The 19923-nt window shown below is 38.7% G+C and overlaps 1 protein-coding gene across 3 annotated transcripts in view; it reads right to left on the bottom strand.

Annotated features, from left to right (window-relative positions):
• The window catches only part of CDC20B (cell division cycle 20B), a 67080-nt gene that overhangs the window by 7759 nt on the left and 39398 nt on the right, over positions 1 to 19923 (bottom strand). The window contains exons 6-11 of one of the 3 annotated variants that reach the window (XM_043488945.1): positions 19563 to 19673; positions 15756 to 15952; positions 14374 to 14468; positions 12003 to 12228; positions 7495 to 7620; positions 6271 to 6388 (exon numbers count right to left, since the gene is read on the bottom strand). In XM_043488945.1, coding sequence (XP_043344880.1) covers positions 6271 to 6388; positions 7495 to 7620; positions 12003 to 12228; positions 14374 to 14468; positions 15756 to 15952; positions 19563 to 19673 — 873 coding nt within the window. The remainder of the gene's footprint in view (positions 1 to 6270; positions 6389 to 7494; positions 7621 to 12002; positions 12229 to 14373; positions 14469 to 15755; positions 15953 to 19562; positions 19674 to 19923) is intronic. The other 2 variants (XM_043488947.1, XM_043488948.1) reach the window with 2 other exon arrangements.

Here is a 19923-nt window from a genome sequence, read left to right as displayed (position 1 = left end):
AGGGAAACACAAACCTTAATGACCACAAGACAGCAGACCTTAATTGATATCTATAGGACATTTCACCCCAAAACAATCAACTTCACCTTTTTCTCAAGTGCACACAGAACCTTCTCCAGAATAGATCACATCCTGGGCCATAAATCTGGTCTTGGAAAATTCAAAAAAAATTGAAATCATTCCAGTCATCTTTTCTGACCACAGTGCAGTAAGATTAGATCTCAATTACAGGGAAAAATTATTAAAAATTCAAACATATGGAGGCTAAATAACACGCATCTGAATAATCAACACATCATAGAAGAAATCAAAAAAGAAATCAAAATATGTATAGAAATGAATGAAAATGAAAACACAACAACCCAAAACCTATGGGACACTGTAAAAGCGAGCTAAGGGGAAGGTTCATAGATTACAGGCTTACATCAAGAAACAAGAAAAAACGCAAATAATAACCTAACTTCTCACCTTAAAGCAATTAGAGAAGGAAAGAAATGACGACCCCAGGGAGTTAGCAGAAGGAAAGAATCTTAAATCAGTGGCGAAATTAAATGCTAAAAAAAAAAAGAGACCATAGCAAAGATCAACAAAGCTAAAAGCTGGTTTTTTGAAAAAATAAACAAAATTGACAAACCATTAGCAAGACTCATTAAGAAACAAAGAGAGAAAAACCAAATTAACAAAATTAGAAATGAAAATGGAGAGATCACAACAGACAACACTGAAATACAAAGGATCATAAGAGACTACTACCAGCAGCTCTATGCCAATAAAATGGACAACCTGGATGAAATGGACAAATTCTTAGAAAAGTATAACTTTCCAAAACTGAACCAGGAAGAAATAGAAGATCTTAACAGACCCATCACAAGCAAGGAAATCAAAACTGTAATCAGAAATCTTCCAGCAAACAAAAGCCCAGGACCAGATGGCTTCACAGCTGAATTCTACCAAAAATTTAGAGAAGAGCTAACACCTATCTTACTCAACCTCTTCCAGAAAATTGCAGATGAAGGTAAGCTTCCAAACTCATTCTATGAGGCCACTATCACCCTAATTCCAAAACCAGACAAAGATGCCACAAAAAAAGAAAACTACAGGCCAATATCACTGATGAACATAGATGCAAAAATCCTTAACAAAATTCTAGCAAACAGAATCCAACAACATATTAAAAAAATCATACCCATGACCAAGTGAGCTTTATCCCAGGAATGCAAGGATTCTTTAATATCCACAAATCAATCAATGTAATACACCACATTAACAAATTGAAAGATAAAAACCATATGATTATCTCAATAGATGCAGAAAAAGCCTTTGACAAAATTCAACATCCATTTATGATAAAAGCTCTCCAGAAAGCAGGAATAGAAGAACATACCTCAACATAATAAAAGCTATATATGACAAACCCACAGCAAGCATTACCATCAATGGTGGAAAACTTGAAAGCATTTCCCCTTGAATTCAGGAACAAACAAGGGTACCACTCTCACCACTACTATTCTAACATTAGTTTTGGAAGTTTTGGCACGCAATAGAGCAGAAAAAGAGAAGAGTTAAAAGGAATCCAGATAGGAAAAGAAGAAGTAAAACTCTCACTGTTTGCAGATGACATGATCCTCTATATAGAAAACCCTAAAGACTCTACCAGAAAATTACTAGAGCTAATCAATGAATATAGTAAAGTTGCAGGATTTAAAATTAACACACAGAAATCCCTTGCATTCCTATATACTAACAATGAAAAAACAGAAAGAGAAATTAAGGAAACAATACCATTCACCATTGCAACAAAAAGAATAAAATACTTAGGAGTATATCTACCTAAAGAAACAAAAGACCTATACATAAAAAACTATAAAACACTGATGAAAGGAATCAAAGAGGACACAAACAGATGGAGAAAAACTCCGTGCCTCATGGATTGAAGAATCAATATTGTCAAAATGGTTATACTACCCAAAGCAATCTATAGATTCAATGCAATCCCTATCAAGCTACCAACGGTATTTTTCACAGAACTAGACCAAAGAATTTCACAATTTGTATGGAAATACAAAAAACCTCGAATAGCCAAAGTAATCTTGAGAAAGAAGAATGGAACTGGAGGAATCAACCTGCCTGGCTTCAGACTCTACTACAAAGCCACAGTCATCAAGACAGTGTGGTACTGGCACAAAGACAGAAATATAGACCAATGGAACAGAATAGAAAGCCCAGAGATAAATCCACAAACCTATGGACACCTTATCTTCGACAAAGGAGGCAAGGATATACAATGGAAAAAAGACAACCTCTTTAACAAGTGGTGCTGGGAAAACTGTCAACCACTTGTAAAAGAATGAAACTAGAACACTTTCTAACACCATACACAAAAATAAACTCAAAATGGATTAAAGATCTAAATGTCAGACCAGAAACTATAAAACTCCTAGAGGAGAACATAGGCAAAACATTCTCCGACATAAATCACAGCAAGATCCTCTATGACCCACCTCCCAGAATATTGGAAATAAAAGCAAAACTAAACAAATGGGACCTAATGAAACTTAAAAGCTTTTGCACAACAAAGGAAACTATAAGTAAGGTGAAAAGACAGCCCTCAGATTGGGAGAAAATAATAGCAAATGAAGCAACAGACAAAGGATTAATCTCAAAAATATACAAGCAACTCCTGCAGCTCAATTCCAGAAAAATAAATGACCCAATCAAAAAATGGGCCAAAGAACTAAACAGACATTTCTCCAAAGAAGACATACAGATGGCTAACAAACACATGAAAAGATGCTCAACATCACTCATTATCAGAGAAATGCAAATCAAAACCACAATGAGGTACCATTACACGCCAGTCAGGATGGCTGCTATCCAAAAGTCTACAAGCAATAAATGCTGGAGAGGGTGTGGAGAAAAGGGAACCCTCTTACACTGTTGGTGGGAATGCAAACTAGTACAGCCACTATGGAAAACAGTGTGGAGATTCTTAAAAAACTGGAAATAGAACTGCCATATGACCCAGCAATCCCACTTCTGGGCATACACACTGAGGAAACCAGATCTGAAAGAGACACGTGCACCCCAATGTTCATCGCAGCACTGTTTATAATAGCCAGGACATGGAAGCAACCTAGATGCCCATCAGCAGATGAATGGATAAGGAAGCTGTGGTACATATACACCATGGAATATTACTCAGCCATTAAAAAGAATTCATTTGAAACAGTTCTAATGAGATGGATGAAACTGGAGCCCATTATACAGAGTGAAGTAAGCCAGAAAGATAACATTACAGCATACTAACACATATATATGGAATTTAGAAAGATGGTAACGACAACCCTTTATGCAAAACAGAAAAAGAGACACAGAAATACAGAACAGACTTTTGAACTCTGGGAGAAGGTGAGGGTGGGATGTTGCGAAAGAACAGCATGTATATTATCTATGGTGAAACAGATCACCAGCCCAGGTGGGATGCATGAGACAAGTGCTCGGGCCTGGTGCACTGGGAAGACCCAGAGGAATCGGGTGGAGAGGGAGGTGGGAGGGGGGATCGGGATTGGGAATACATGTAAATCCATGGCTGATTCAAAAAAAAATAAATAAAAATTAAACCTAAAAAGAAAATTCTATTCAATAAATATAATCAGTGATAAATACTCATGCATTCTTTATTATGTGCATTAAGATGAAAAGGAAGGAGGGAGAGAAAGTGGAAAAAGGAGTAACAGGGGGAAAGTCCCAAATCTTTTATAGAACAGACTTTGAAAAATATCTTCATTTAAAAGATGGACAGCTACTTCCAGAACTTGTTAGGAAAATGGTCTTTGGATGGAAACAAAAGCATTCTTGAAATACTTCTTTCACATTCATGACAATCTTAGTTTACAGGATAGAAGGAAATGCCACCTATTTCAGATGAAGTTCTTCTTTAGAATCTACATCCCCATGTTCCAAGAGTACTGTCACTGGAAGTATTGACAGGTTGGTTTTCTTTATGCAGCAACAGCCATAAATGAGGCCATGTACTGACGCATGTGTGATGGACTGATGGAACCTCATCAAAGGCCAGATCTCACTTATAAGCTAGAAAGTCCCCTCCGCTGTTTCAAAGCTTAGAAATTACAGCCTTGGCGGTGGGGGTGGGGGGGTTGGCGGGGTGGGTAGGAGGGGAAATTATTAGGCATCTTTCTCCTATAGTCAGGTGGATGAGAACCTCTTTAACTAAAATTTTCCTCCAGAGAATTATGATTGTGGGTAACAGGATAAGAATTACTGAAAGCATGACCATAATTGAGAATAGCTTCTTTCCAGCTTTTTGACCACAATTCATTGTCAAAACTACATGTGGTGACCCCATACATATACATGCAAATGTACTGATAACAATGACAAAAGTTTCATAAAATAAAACCTACTTTTCCATTTTTCCATTCTATACCATTCTATTTCTTTTTTTTTCAATGCTGATCTTGACCCACGATGGAAATACTGACTCACAGTAAAAACACATAGAAGCTGAAGACCTCAGCAGCCCCACACCATGTGGCATTGCCCCCTGAACGGTGTTCACAGAGCAAGATCTTGAGATGTTCCCATACAAAGACTTCCCAATGAACTTGGGAAACACCAAATGGTTCCTCTAGGAGTTCCAATACATGTAATGTATCAAAGGCTTTGAGACATCATTAAGAAAGAAAATCTGCTCTTATTTAACTCAGAATTTCCAAATTTATCTGACCACATAATGTGCATTTGTAAAACAATCTTCCTGCTAAATACTTCGGGGAAATATTGTACATAGAAGAAACTACTGAGTCAGAGATGAAAATTAGTGTCTAAAAGTTCAAAATTAACTGCATCTTCTCCAACCAAAAACATTTTAAAGGAAGTAGGAAGGGTTAAATATACTCTCTGCTGTCTAATATAAAAAAAATTCACAAATCATTAAAACTAAAAAGTATAACTTATTATGACCAGAGAAACGGAAAAAAAAAATAAAAGCACTAATACCGTCTCTATTCTGAGCATCAGCAAATTCATGCAAAAGTTATCTATCAGTACTCCCATCTAGGTTTTAAGGCTTGATTTAAAATGTTTCCATAAACTAAAAAGGTCTGGTAAATTGTAATTAATATATGCAAAGGACCACTTCATGCTTCTCCTATACCCATTCTGGCACTGAAGTGGCTCTGTCAAGAGCTGTCTGTATTTTTATTCACCAAGTCACACAGTATAACAGCTGAAGGATGGAAAGTTATTTTGAGGCCAAGCAGAGCTCCAGCCAGGCTGAGCAGCAGAAGCAGCAAGACCCTCTGTTAAGGTGTTTTGTCATTGCCAAATAACATTCCCAGAATCTCCAGAGAGTAATGGCATCATCACCACATAATATCATATATATTTGACTTTTGTCTATCTTCTCCCACAGAAGTATAGGCTCCATGATGGTAAGGATATTGCCTGTCTGGTTCACCTGTGTATGCCCAGCACCATCAAAATTACCGTACATAATAGATGCTTAATATTAATAAATAAATGTTGAATAAATACATTTCAGGGATGACCAGAAAATGAGTTGAGTGGCAAAAGGAAGAAGACAGAATATATAATCAGAGGTCTACAAGAGACTGGATGTCAGTGCCCTGTTCCTTCAACAACCAACACTTCTATTTTCCTCAGCCCCCACTTAATATTTCAGATTGCACTCAAAGGTAGTTTAAGACGCTTGAGAACAAGGCCTGAGTCTTGTTCTCCATCATGCAGTCTTGCTCTCAAGAAGTAGCCAGTAAGTGTTTACAGAACCACACCAGGAAACAACATCAGTCTGTCTTGAAAGGGCAGAGGCTCCCCCAGAATCTCATGCTCTGGAATGGTCTTCCCACATAGAATAATGTCTCACCCTTTTCATATTTTCTTAACTTCCACACATTACAGCACTGTTGGGCTCTTCTTCCAAATAGGGTAAAATGAGTTACAATGCTAACTCCAGAGTTCAGAAACACAGTTTGAAAACTGCCCACAATTATCACTTCATCATCCCTACATGTATGCAAAAAAAAAATGACCATTATAACTGATGAACAATCTTAGTCAAATTCAGAAACACTTGTCTATCCCTGAGGTGTGGTAAGTAGGGTTTTTTCCTCTGATAAAATATATACTTCAAAGAATGAGAAGAAGAAAATCTTCTATCCATGGCTTTTTCCACCAATAACAGCTCACCTTGCAATAGGTACATGTCATTTTACCTACCTATATACTTACCAAAAAATCCACGTGACCTGGCCAGACCAGGACAGGTCCACATAGTCACATCATTCTTGGGAGAACCTTGGCCAGTTGCAATCTCCTTTGTCTTAGGTAGCCAGGTTAGGGAACAAATCTGTAATGATGACCCCCAAAATACAGAATTATGACAATTTCTGATTCATTGAATGTATTTTAAACTAAGTCTAGGCAGTATGCTTGTCCACATCTACTTTCCAGTCTGCATATAGGGTTAGGGTATTAGAGGAATTATGTTAGTTCCAGGAAAGTTTATCCCAAAGCAACAAAAAACTAAATATACAAAGAGATTTAGGCACAATGAACCTATGAATTGAAGTGGACTATGATTATTTTATTTTCTTGGGCTCCAAAGTCACTGCAGTCAGTGACTGCAGCCATTAAATGAAAAGACACTTGCTCCTCGGAAATCAAGCTATGACAAAACAAGACAGTGTGTTAAAAAGCAGAGACATCACTTTGCCGACAAAGGTCCATATAGTCAAACCTATGGTTTATCCCGTAGTCATGTGTGAATGTGACAGTTGACCATGAAGAAGGCTGAACATCAAAGAATTGATGTTTTCGAATTGTGGTGCTTGAGAAGACTCTTAACAGACCCTTGGACTGCAAGGAGATTAAACCAGTCAATCCTAAAGGAAATCAACCCTGAATATTCATTGGAAGGACTGATGCTGAAGCTGAAGTTCCAATACTTTGGCCACCTGATGCAAAGAACTGACTCATTGGAAAAGATCCTGATGCTGGGAAAGACTGAGGCAGGAGGAGAAGGGGGCAACAGAGGATGAGATGGTTGGATGGCATCATCAACTCAAAGGACATGAGTTTGAGGAAACACAGGGAGTTAGTGATGCACAGGGAAGTCTGGTGTGCTGCGGTCCATGGGGTTGCAAAGAGTCGGATACAACTTAGCGACTGAACGACAACAGCATGATCACTGTCCAGTCAGACTGCTCCAAAGTTTCACAGTTAAAGCAGAGCTGAGAAAGAAAATGAAAAAAAAAAAATGGATACACAAGTTAAATTAACTTGCAACTCACAGGTGAAAAGGGTTTTACAAAAAAAAAAACCTCTTAGGAGTTGAAACTCCTATAGATTCAGCAGCTAAAGAGAGGTGTGTTTGGGTGCTATGCTCTATCATATATCATTTTCACAAGATTCTAGAAGATCAGAATGAAGGTGAACTCTAGGAAAGACATTTACCTGTGAGTTTGTGCTTGGGGTCTGGATGCTCTGTCCAGTATTTATGTCCAGGATGTGTAAGCGTCCATCCTTCATTCCTCCTCCAACAGCGAGGACTTCAGTCTGCCAGGGACACCAATCAATGGCCTTTAAAGTTCCAAATAATCACACAGGCAGGTCAGCTTTGGAGGTGAACTCATGAATGAGATGCACACATATAACCAGAAGTTCAAGAGTTCTGCTCCCATGGCAGATCTCCAGAACCTCTGATCCAAAGGCAAGAGCTACAGCCCTCTCCAGAGAATACTTCTCATGGACTGGAATTCACCTATTGGTGTCTTCTTCAAATTTAGGTAACAAGTGCAAGTATTTCAAACAAAAAAATTACACAATAATACGTTTGAAAAGCTACATTCAACATATCCAATGGGGCAAAAAAATCTGCTGCTAAAATAGTTGACATGTACCTCTAGAATCTGATCACCAAATGCAGTCTTCCTCTGGTTTGTCTACCTGTGTTCTTAGGTTCTAGGTCAGAGAAGGGAACAGAAGAGAATGGAGAGCTATACCTGCTTGCTCGCAACACAAAAATCTTATGTTTCAAATCCTAATGAAAGGTTGCTGCTATGAACTATGAACAACACCAGGATTCGTGTCCTCCAGAAGAGAGGGCCAGAGACAAGGCTTGATCATTCAGAGCTTTTGTGTAGCAAAGCTTTATTGAAGCATAAAATAGAGAAAGCTTCTGACATAAACATCAGAAGGGGACAGAAACAATGCTCCCTTGCTAGCTTTTAGCAAGGTGTTTTGTACCTGTTAGCAACTTGCTAATCAGATAAAGGAACACCTCAAAACTGAGAGAGTTGCACCAGGCCCCTCTCCCACAACATGCATTTGAGATAGCACTGACTGACACAAAGTGAGTCATCCCCAGTCATAAAGCAATTGACATGAATCTTGAAGAAAGGCAGATTTCCAAGCAAATACATTAAGTTTCCTTAACATTGCTTAAGAGAACATTCCCATGAGTAAGAGGTACTGGTTTGTTGACCCATTATCAGTTCAAGGTTTGAGTCTTAGGCGAACCAATTTGAAGAAAGGCAGATTCCAAGGCAAATACATAATTTCATTAACATAGCTTAAGAAAAGCTATGTTAACATTTCCATAAGAAAAATCACATTGTTTAGCTCAAGGTTTGAGAAAAGTTAAGTTCAGGTTGAACCAGGTGTTGCCATGATAAGACAGGATTAGAAGAGAAAAGAAAAAAAAAAAACTTCCGCCACTTGCAGTTTATTTCCTCCTGCCACCTGGGGACCTCCGGCCTTCCTACCAAGGCTGTTAACCCTCTCACTAATACATTTTAGAAAACAGAATTGCCTATTCTTTAATTATAAATTACTGTTGCTAATTCTGATGTTTTCACTTATATAGTTTCCCATGTTTAACATATTTTTCATAATTATAATTTGTAATTATCCCACAATATTCTATCATGTTATTATACTCTAATTAATGTTTGTTCTAATGCTACATTCAGGTTGATTTTTTTTCATTTGTTTTTTGTTCCAAATGGCAATATTTTTTTGGCTGCACCACGTGCAGCTTGTGGGATCTTAATTTGCCAACAAGGGATCAAACCCGGGCCCCCAGCAGTGCAAGTGCAGAGTCCTAACCACCATACCACCAAGGAATTCCCTGATCTTCATCTTATTTTCATTTGGTTTGCACTGGGTTGGGTTGAGCTTTTAGGAGAAAGCTGTGGGGTGGGGGGTTGTATTCTTTGTTTTTATAAAGAATACTCTAATGAATATATTCTGGCATATGTCTTTGTTTCCAATATATTATTTTTTAGGTAAATTCCAAGTTTCAGAAGTGCTGACATAAATTTTTCCAAATAGTAGTAACTTTTTACAACACCAGAATCAGATGAGTACACTAATCTCATCCTCAGTTTAAGCTCATTTATCATTAAAAACTAATCTCCCATCCCACTTGCCCTTCTAGAAACTGCCAACATCCTCCATCAATATGTAGAATCTCATTCTCCTCCCTTTGAATCTGGGAGGGCTTGGGACTGGCTTGCAAACAACTGAATGCACCAAAAGTGTCACTACATGGCTTTTGGAATTGGGTCATAAAAGGTGATGCTGTTGCAGGAAGGGGGAACCCTTCCAGGGCCTGAAACTGGGCTCTTATCTAATACTCAGAAATGCATTGTTCGAGGAGACACAAGTGCTGACAAAACAAGAGATTTTATTGGGAAAGGGCACCCGGGTGGAGAGCAGTAGGCAAGGGAACCCAGGAGAACTGCTCTGCCAGTGGCTCACAGTCTCCGGTTTTATGGTGATGGGATTAGTTTCTGGGTTGTCTTTAGCCAATCATTCTGACTCAGAGTCCTTCCTGGCGGTGCATGTCTTGTTCAGCCAAGATGGATGCCAGAGAGAAGGATTATGGGAGGCGGTCGGACCTGCGGTGTCTCCTTTTGACCTTTCCTGAACTCTTCCAGTTGGTGGTAGCTTATTAGTTCCGTGTTCCTTACCAGGACCTCCTGTCATAAAACAACTCATGCAAATGGTTACTATGGTGCCTGGCCAGGGTGGGCGGTTTCAGTCAGTGTGCTTCCCCTAACAATGCCACTTGCACCTTGCTCTCTGAAGCACTGGCCCTGCTGCCCTGAACCACGAAGTCCACCTCTCTTAAGGCAGCCAGTGGTAAGGAAGCCCATGTGGTAAGACTAGTCCAAAAATGTAGAGAAGCTCTGAGACCACATGAAGAGGGAAGGATGACTGGCCAGCCAACACTGTCCCAGCTCCTAGCACTTTCAGCTTCAGTCACTGCCTGACTGCAACCTCATGAGAGACCCTGAGCCAGACTGCTCAGAAGAGCCCTTCCTAAAGTCTGACCCACAGAAACCATAAAAGATAATAAAATGATTATGTTAAGCCAGCCACTAGGATTCAGGGTAATTTGTTACATTAAAAATAGATACCAGAATAAATATAATTAGAAACCACAGACAATGAAATATGATTGTAGTTCATACAAGAAAGACAGTGAAGAACTCTAATCAGCCAAACTTCATTCAAAGTAAAGACCTTGGCCTTGTATTATGAATAAATGTACAATTTAATTTTGAAATTAAAATTGAATTAAAATAAAATATTTGTTGAATAAAATAAATTGAAATTAAAGATTTACAATATGTATGTACTATTTCTCATGGTTACCTGCCTTGTCTTTTTCAAATAACCATTCCGTTACACCCCTTACTGGGCCGAATAAGGGAGCTGTTACAGTAAAAACAAAATTTTGTATATAATTTGAAGAGACTGAGAAATTCTCCTGAGCCCAGGAACCTCAGTTTTATCACAGGATGAATATTAGTTATTTTTTATATTTATTAGTAATCATTCTCTTCAGTATCCTATTTCTAATTAGCTTTTACTACAAACAGGCTGTTTTGGCAAAACTAGAAGCTCCATCATGAGCAGAATCACACAGATGTCAACATCTGAAGTCTGCTCGTTACACTAATTGGTTAGTCTGCGGTGCCTGCAAGAACATTTACACTAGTGACTGTTCTTACGATTCCCCAGGTAGTAGATGCCACAAGGCTTGGCTTGTTCAAGTTTCCAGAAACTCTACTGTCAACTTAAAAAAATGCACAGCAGGAAGAGTTGTGAGTAAGTTTTACTTGGGGCAAAATAAGGACGATAGCCCAGGAGAGAGCAGCTCAGATACCTCTGAGAAACTACTCCAAAGAGGTAGAGGGAAGGTCAGTATATATGTGATCTTGGTGAAGGGGGAGTACATGCACTCAAGCACCTATTTTCTAAAGTAGGTTTCTGCTAGTCACAAGGAGCAGTCGTCACCATGAAGGATTTTAGTTCTTTTCTAGATGTGGGAGATATAAGAATTGGGCTCAAAAAATCAGCTCCTAAACTATCTGAAGACCTGTTCTGCCTGTTTTCCCCAAGCACACTGCTTCATTTCTGTTCTTCACCCTGAACTCCTTTCACACTAAGCTAAGTCACTTCAGTCGTGTCCGACTCTTTGTGATCCCGTGGACTGTAGCCTACCAGGCTCCTCTGTCCATGGGATTCTCCAGGCAAGAATACTGGAGTGAGTAGGTATTGCCTTCTCCAGGGGATCTTCCTGACCTAGGGATCAAACCTGGGTCTCCCACATTGCAGGCAGATTCTTTACCATCTGAGCCACCAGGGAAGTCCTTCAGGGGGTACTGAAAATTAGCAGCTGCAGCGGTACATGATTTAATTCTTATAGAGGTAGATGGCAAGAGCCAATGGCAAGTGCCAGTGTGTAGTCGACAATATCTTAGTTCAATTCACTGTATTCCTGATAAGACATCTAAGAATATAAGCAGCTCCTTGCAGGAAGCAGCTCTCTGCAAGAGAGCTTTTGCCTTGTCACTTTATCAAAGCTATATTTTAACTAACCTTTTCACCAGATGACCCCAATGCTTAACCACCAGCCCAAGCATACCTTTCAAAACTGTTGAATTTCTTACCTTGACTGCTGTAGGTTGATGTATGACTTTTAGTGGGTGGCCCTGTGTGTTTGCACCTGGATCATGGGGCCATATAGTTAGCAGTCCATCACTACAGCCACTGGAAAGCAGCTTGCCACCCGGTGCCCACTTCAGCCCACACACAGCTTGTTTGTGTTGAAGAGTTCCAACATGGTGTTGGGCTACCCGAACGTCGTGATGATAAACACGGCCCAGTCTCGACCCACTGCCAAGAGGTAAAGGGGCAGGTTAGGACAGAGAACTTGAGCCCTATTGCTGCATAAGCATAACATGAAGGGAAGTATTGTTCATGCTCTTGAAAAACCCCTTAGGATAGATTCAAAACATAGACATTTCTTGACTTAATAAGGATGAAGTATACTGTCTGGGTGATTCTTCTCACAAGTAGATTTGTCTGACAGTTTCAAATCCGGATATTAAAAATATATCCTTTGATAGCTATCTCCAATGGCTTTAATATGATGCAGACAGGCATGGAAAAGATAAATTTAGAAGATTATCATATTTTCCCAGATAGTAGTTTATGTATTGGACACAGGAAATATTACTTTTCTGGAATTCAATACCTCATGTTATCTCAATGAAATGGTGTATATACCATATATCTGTTAGACATAGAAACATATTATTTCCTTTTTCTAGTAATCTGCAGATCTACTTGTTCATTCTACTATCATCTAAAAAGATTATAAAACTATCTGAAAGTCACAACAAACTGCAATATGATTCAAAATCACTGGATAATGTCTCTACTCTCAGTGATTTGGATCCAAATGATGATAAAGGTCTTATCACTCAAAGGCAATGAGTGATACTGATAATGATTTCTGCACTAGTTTTCTCCAAGGAGAAAGTAAATAAGTGCCTATAATTATTTCTTGAAATTTCTCAAAGTCCAGTGTCAGATTCTTAAACTACTTAGGCTCAGCCCTGAATAGCATTCTGATGAACTACACAGACTCTGCAGCCAGACCACCTGGTTCAAAGCCTGACTCTTCCCCTTATGCTAACCATGTGACCTCAGGCAGTTGTCACAGTTTACTCCTCAAAAAAAGAGGGTACAGGGGATACAAATCACTTTGCAGTATTATTGCAGGGATTAAAATACAGTTATACACATCAAGAGTTAGCACAGAGTACTCCAAACATTTTGAAAGTGAAGTCGCTTACTCGTGTCCAACTCTTTGCAACCCCATAGACTGTACCTACCAAGCTCCTCCATCCATGGGATTTTCCAGGCAAGACTACTGGAGTGGGTTGCCATTTCCTTCTCCAGGGGATCTTCCTGACTCAGGGATCGAACCCAGCTCTCCAAAATTACAGGCAGATGCTTTAGCTGCTATTATTCTAAGAAAATATTTGCTCATATTCCTCATGGATAATGAAACTAAACTTACCCAGTATAGATTGTAAAAGGAACCCAAGTGTAGAACTGACTTGGCTGCAACACCACCTCAGGGTAAATATTTATTCCTTTATACAGGCATTTTGTGTAAGTAGTTTTAAGTATGGCTATAATCACAAAGTTTTGAAATCTCAATTTACATCTGAGCTACTGAAAGAAATTATAGACGGCTTTGAGTTTTATTTAAGAAATACAGTATGATGATGAATGACTTATTAAATAAATATTTAGACTGATTATGTAGGCTCACAAGGACAAGTCACTTAACTTTTCTAGTCAAAAAGAAGTAGTTAGACAACTAAATCACTAGTTCTCAAAAGTGAGGAAGCATCAACATCACTTGAGAAATTAGTAATGCATATTATCAGCCCAACATCAGACCTACTGAATCTCAAATTCTCAGAGAAAGGGCAGCAATCTGGGTTTTGAGGAGCATTCCAGGCCATTCTGACACATGGTCAAGTTTGAGAATCACTGAACTGGTTATTCTATGAGGTTCCTTCCTTCCAGCTCTAACCTCTGTGGGTCTGTGAATTGGAATTATGCCCCCAGAGAGCTTAACATTTTCCCCATTAGTGATACTGACATCAATAAATACTGATTTCAACAAAATATCCCTCTAGCAAGTATTACTTGTTACAGAGAAACTTTCTGCTTAAACAAAGTTTTACATTTTACTTTAACAATCATTTCACCTGTAAATCTTGAGCCTCACAATCCCAGTACGAGCACACGCTGCAGACACGGAGCCACCATGGAACACGTGGCCGCTGGACCACTTAACATCACCAGGTCTGAACAGCTGACAGCTATGGCAGGATCATGACTGTTACTAATCATGTCTGTCTGGTTTTACTTTGGTTTTGGTTTCAAATTTTATAGTTCTGGTCACCTGTAATCAATTGGTGATGCAAACGTAATTGGTTCCAATAAGATGCTTCTCACCTGCTGAGGATATAATGATTCCAGCTTAGAGCCCCAACTACTGATAAATGGCCAAGCATATTTCTCAGTCGCTTTTTAGTGACCACATCCCATAACTGAAAAAAAAATGAAAAAGCATGGTTATGTAGCATTTTCACAACCCACAATCTTCTCAAAGAGCTAATAGCCAGTTAGTGTTGATACAGCCAGCTCTTGTGCTAAGTGAAAGTTCAGCACCTCTAACCCTAAAGCAGTTTTCAATGCTGTCTGCATATTTGGATCATCTAGGGAGCAGAGTTTGGGTGCTAGACATTCTGATTCAATGGTGGGAGTAAGAGCCTGGGCATACAGCATTTATTTTAAAGTTCCTCAGGTGAATTCAGTCTGCTGCAAAAGGTTGAGAATCACTGTTTGACACTTCTAGTTCCTTCAAACTATGGGAATTCCAAAGCTGGAAATCCACCTACAGTTATCAACAAATAAAATTTGAGTGCCTACACAATTTCTAGAGTCAGGAATTCCATTCACTGCTAAGAGACTCCTTTCCTGCCAGCTATAAAAAATATTGTAACCCATATTAGGAATGAGAACTTTGGCATAAGAAGAATGCATGACATGACCCTCATAGGATCATTACAGAGATGAAAAAACAGTAGAGCCATCTGTGGCCCTCCAAAGTCATTGGGCACCCAAGCAACATTGTTTATCTGTTGCTAATAAACAATAATAATAACACATGAGAAATAAGATAGATTGATAGAAACTTGCTAAGCTCCCATTTTAGATAGCCTATTAGAAAAAAATTCACTACTTTTAAGTAACTCCTGATTTTGGCTTTCGGTAAGAAAGGAGGACTGGAAGGTTATCTATTTCAGTTTTAGGACTTCTCTCCAAAGTTCTAAAAACTGGGGCTCTCATAAGCCCACCTTTAGTTTGAGAGAAAAAAATGAGGGGATAAAAGGAAATGTGACACAAAGAAAGATTCTGTGAAAAAACAAAGCAGAGTATCCCTATGTCCTCATTAAACAGCATTCAGGGAAGACCCAGAATGGCATAACCTCTTACTCCCCATAGCTTCAAGCACCACATCTACTATAAGTTTCTTTATTTTATCATAACCTGTTATTAAAAGTCAATCTTAGGGACCTCCCCGGTGGTCCAGTGGTTAAGACTTCGCCTTCCAATGGAGAAGGTATGGGTTTGATCCCTGGTCAGGGGGCTTAGACCCCACATGCCTTGCAGCCAAAGAAACAAAACATAAAACAGAAGCAATGCTGTACCAAATTCAATAAATATTTTAAAACTGGTCCATATTAAAAAAAAAAAAAGCTTTAAAAAAGTCAACCTTAGTTATCTAGCAACTATACAGAATACATTATGAGAAAGAAAAAGCTGTCCAGTACCTGTACTTCTCCCTCACTGGTGCCAACTGCCAGGCAGGTTCCCTCTTTTATCCAGGACACAGAAGATATATAGTTACAAGTGAGACTTAAGTATATATTTTCAATTCTGTTGTGATTATCCCCATTCCAGATGTATACGGAAGATCCAAGGGCTATGGCAACAAGATTTTGAAAATTCCAGTCCAGGATATTCAGATCTATAAGAAAGCATTTCAGATTGGGGTGATCATACAGCCAAATAAAAATATTTTCAAACAAAACAACTTTACTTATAGGTAGAGGAGAAAGATTAATAATTTCCCCACGGTCAGTTGAAAAACAGAATCATGGATCCAATCAGATTAGAAGTTCAAAATGAAAGCTGGAATAGAATCTTACATCAAGATATACAATAACGCTTATATCAAGATAAGCAATAATGCTTATCATTTATGCTCTTATATACTTATTTAGAGGCATTTAGAAAACTTGGCAGTTTAACCTACCATTATAAGTAATACATGGATTTCATCTAACAGATCATTAAAGTTTAAAAGCACATAATTCTTATGGAGACATCCTTGGACCTAGAATATACAGATGAGAGTTGCCACCACCATTTCTAACCAAAAGACAACCTAACTACAGTAAATCTAGAAGAGGTGGTCTCTGGCTTATTTTGATACCTGGAAGTTCTTAGTATTCTCTATCTTACACTCTAAGAATTACATGAGTGCTCAGAGAAACCATATCTGCATGACCACATACTAAGCCATACCTGATCTTATTTCTTACAAGACAGAAACTCCTATCCTGATTGATACACATCAGTATGAAACTATGAATCTCACCAGTTCCACCAGAGCAGTCTAAGCTCCCTATAGCTCATCTCTCCCACCGATGCAAACTACAAACTCTAAACAAAATTCGAAAAACAAACAAACACCTGAGAACTCTGGAAAATAGGCAAAAGCAGGTAAACCAAGTTAAGGAAGTGAAAACTTGGGGAGGCAATCCACCCAGGGGTGAGTTTTCCACTCTTCCCCTTACATAGCTTTACACTGAGGGTGAGCCCCAATCAGAATAACAGCAGTAGAAAGCCTACCTTGTTTCTGGTCAAAGAAATCAGAGAAAGGAGCTCAAGGTGGCCAAAGTGTGAGGAGAAAGCCTGGGAGGGGAGAGGACCACAGAAAAGCATCCTCTTTTCTGTGAGTGTATGAACCCACACACACCTCAGCCTAACCCCAAAGTGTGTAAGTACAAGGAAAACTCATATTATCCAATCTAAAAAACATGGAGGAAAAAATTTTTTAAGAAATGGACAGAACCTCAGGGATTGGTGGAATAATATCCACAGATCTAAAAGTGCAAGTGAAGTCGCTCAGTCTTGTCCAACTCTGCAACCCCATGGGCTGTATAGCCTACCAGGCTCCTCCGTCCATGGGATTTTCCAGGCGAGAATACTGGAATGGGTTGCCATTCCTTCTCCAGGAGATCTTCCCGACCCAGGGATTGAACCTGGGTTTCCCGCATTGTGGGCAGACAACGTATCTAACATATACGTAATTGGAGTCAGGTCTTGGAAACAAGAGAACAAGGTTTCATATGAGTGCTCCCCAGAAACCATAGAGACCAAAAGTCAGTGTAACATCTTTAAAATGCTGAAAATATATCTGGCAAGCCAGAATTCTATATCAGGCAAATATATCACAATAAGGGTAAGAGAAGCCTTCAGTAAGAGACCTGATCTGCAAATACTAACAGAAGGTTTTTTACTGAAAGTAAGTTATATAAGAGGAACATTTGGCCCTTTGGGAATGGAGGGGAATGTTATAATTGGTAAATATTTGGGTAAATATAAGGACCATTTTTCCCTCACACAAATATATATGGCTTTTTAAACTCAAACTTTTAACAATGGTTAAGTTTTCAATGCATGTAGATTTAAAACATAGACAACTAAAGTGACTCTCCCAAAAAAGCTGAGAGTTGGGGAAACACATGACTGCAAGATTTTTACATATTGTGTGAAATATGCAGCAGTAATTCTAGGTAGACTGAGAAAATTTAGACTGCATTGCAGTCCCTAAAGTAATAACTAAAAACATAATACAAGGAGATATAGCCAGAAAGCCAACAGATCAACTAATGTAGAAGTCAGAAAGAAAAGATGTCCAAGGAATGAGACTTAGTGCACTTTGAAATTTAAGAGGCCAAGAGACAGAAGAGGAGGGAAATCAGAAAAAAAAAAAAAAGAAGAGTGACCAATTGCCTCAAATGTGGTTGACAGAGTTAAGTAAATGAGCTCCAAAAAGTGACTGTTAGATTTAGCAGTGAAGAATTTGGGGTGATGTTACAAAAAACAGTTTCAATGGAATGGTGAGATTTAAGAACTGACTAGCAAGGATTAAAAACAAAATGGGGAGAGAAAATAACAAACTGTGAATTATAGACATCTTTTGACAGATTTTGCTGTCAAAGGGAGACAAAAGGGGTTATGGCCTGAAGGGGAAGTGGGGAAAAAAGGTTTTTGTTTGCTTTTTAATATGAGTGGTGTGCTTTTTAAACATCTCTTGAAATGAATTCTTCAGTTTTCATTAGTCATGGCAAGAAATTCTCTTGGAGAAGGAGGTGTAGAAGAACGATAGGGGAACTGCTTCCTTTAATGATTTTGTGTTTCTCTTGCTTGTTCCTCTCTGCAAACACACCACAGAACCAAACCTCACCCCTCTGCTCTTTCTCCCTCACCAGAAGAGCTCACCTGGCTATCAGCTTCAAATATAGTCATCTGACCTTTCCCCTCTTTCACCAACCTCATTTATAATGATTTCCCAGAAACTCTTAAATGTCTCACTGTTCCCTCAAATGTAATACTACAAGAAAAGTCTTCCCTCCTCATACCATTTTTCCTGCTAACTTGTCTTCTTGGTGACACCACTGCTTCAAAACTTGGAATAATCTTAAATTTATCCCTCCTCCCATATATTTTTCCTCATGCAGAGAAAATAGTACCTTACTTTTTCATAACTCTCCTACTAAATGCATTCTGCATACTCTGCCGTGAATTTTCCTTTGATGTTTCGCCTAGTTGAGAATTCCCACAACAAATCTAAAAATCTGCTTCAGACTTTGAAATTTCTCTATAATCTGCATCAACCCCCTATTCCCCACTCCCCAAAGTATCCTCCTCACTGCCATTGATTATCATTAATTGCCAACATCCTGCCTTTGTTCATGTTGCCAACATTGCTAAAAATGCTGTCTTCTCTTTTCCGCTCCTCCAAGCCTACCCATCTTTTGAAGATGCATCTCAAGTCTTAGTATCTCCACAAAGTCTTTCCAGACAACTCCAAAGATCACCAAACTATATATAGTCTTACCGCTCCTTATACCCCACAGTTTACTGTTTATACTCTATATTGGCATGTTGGCAGCAGTTCAATGTGGGTTAGTCTCATCTTCCCAACTAGATCGCAAGCTAAAGACATAAGAAGAAACTAGGGACAAACAGCCAATATGGTTGTTTACTGGTAAGATTTATCCATGTTTAAAATATAAGCATAAGAGTAGGTCATCATTTATATAGTTCATTTTATTACAGTAAAAATGTGTGTTTCTTGTGCCTCACCAAGACAAACAATGCCCATTCCTGAACATGAAAATTCTACAATGAAAAACTCACAATATTAAACATATTTGGATGGTACACCGTTTAAGCATGAGGCACAAGGCCATTTGCTTCTTCCAGAATCAAATTTCAAGTTTATGCTACAGCACAGGATACATTTTGTCATTTCAATGTTTTAATTGATGATCTAAATAACATACAATAGTCATTTCGAAGACCTGTAAGATGAATCTTCGCCTCTGGTTGGAGTATGGAATAGTTTATATCACCGAATCTTTGGAAGTATTCATCTCTGACTCCATCGCTGCAGCCTGCAAGAAACAAACAGTTCTACACTATAATCCTGAAAACAAAATAATAATCTTTGCAAGTATTAAGAGATACTGGAGTGAACAAGAAAGTGGTCATCATGATAAAATTGAATTACAAGCTGCAGGGGAAGGAAAGGAAGAAACAGACTTCAGTATTTATTTAAACACTTTAAAAAAAATATCCAATGACATTTCTAATAAAAAGCACATGAGTACCAGACCTAAATGTAATGACAGAGCTTGTGGGGAG

The sequence above is a fragment of the Cervus canadensis genome, chromosome 16, assembly GCF_019320065.1.
Source record: "Cervus canadensis isolate Bull #8, Minnesota chromosome 16, ASM1932006v1, whole genome shotgun sequence".
NCBI classification, from domain to species: domain Eukaryota; kingdom Metazoa; phylum Chordata; class Mammalia; order Artiodactyla; family Cervidae; genus Cervus; species Cervus canadensis.
This window is presented reverse-complemented; position numbering and strand designations above follow the sequence as displayed.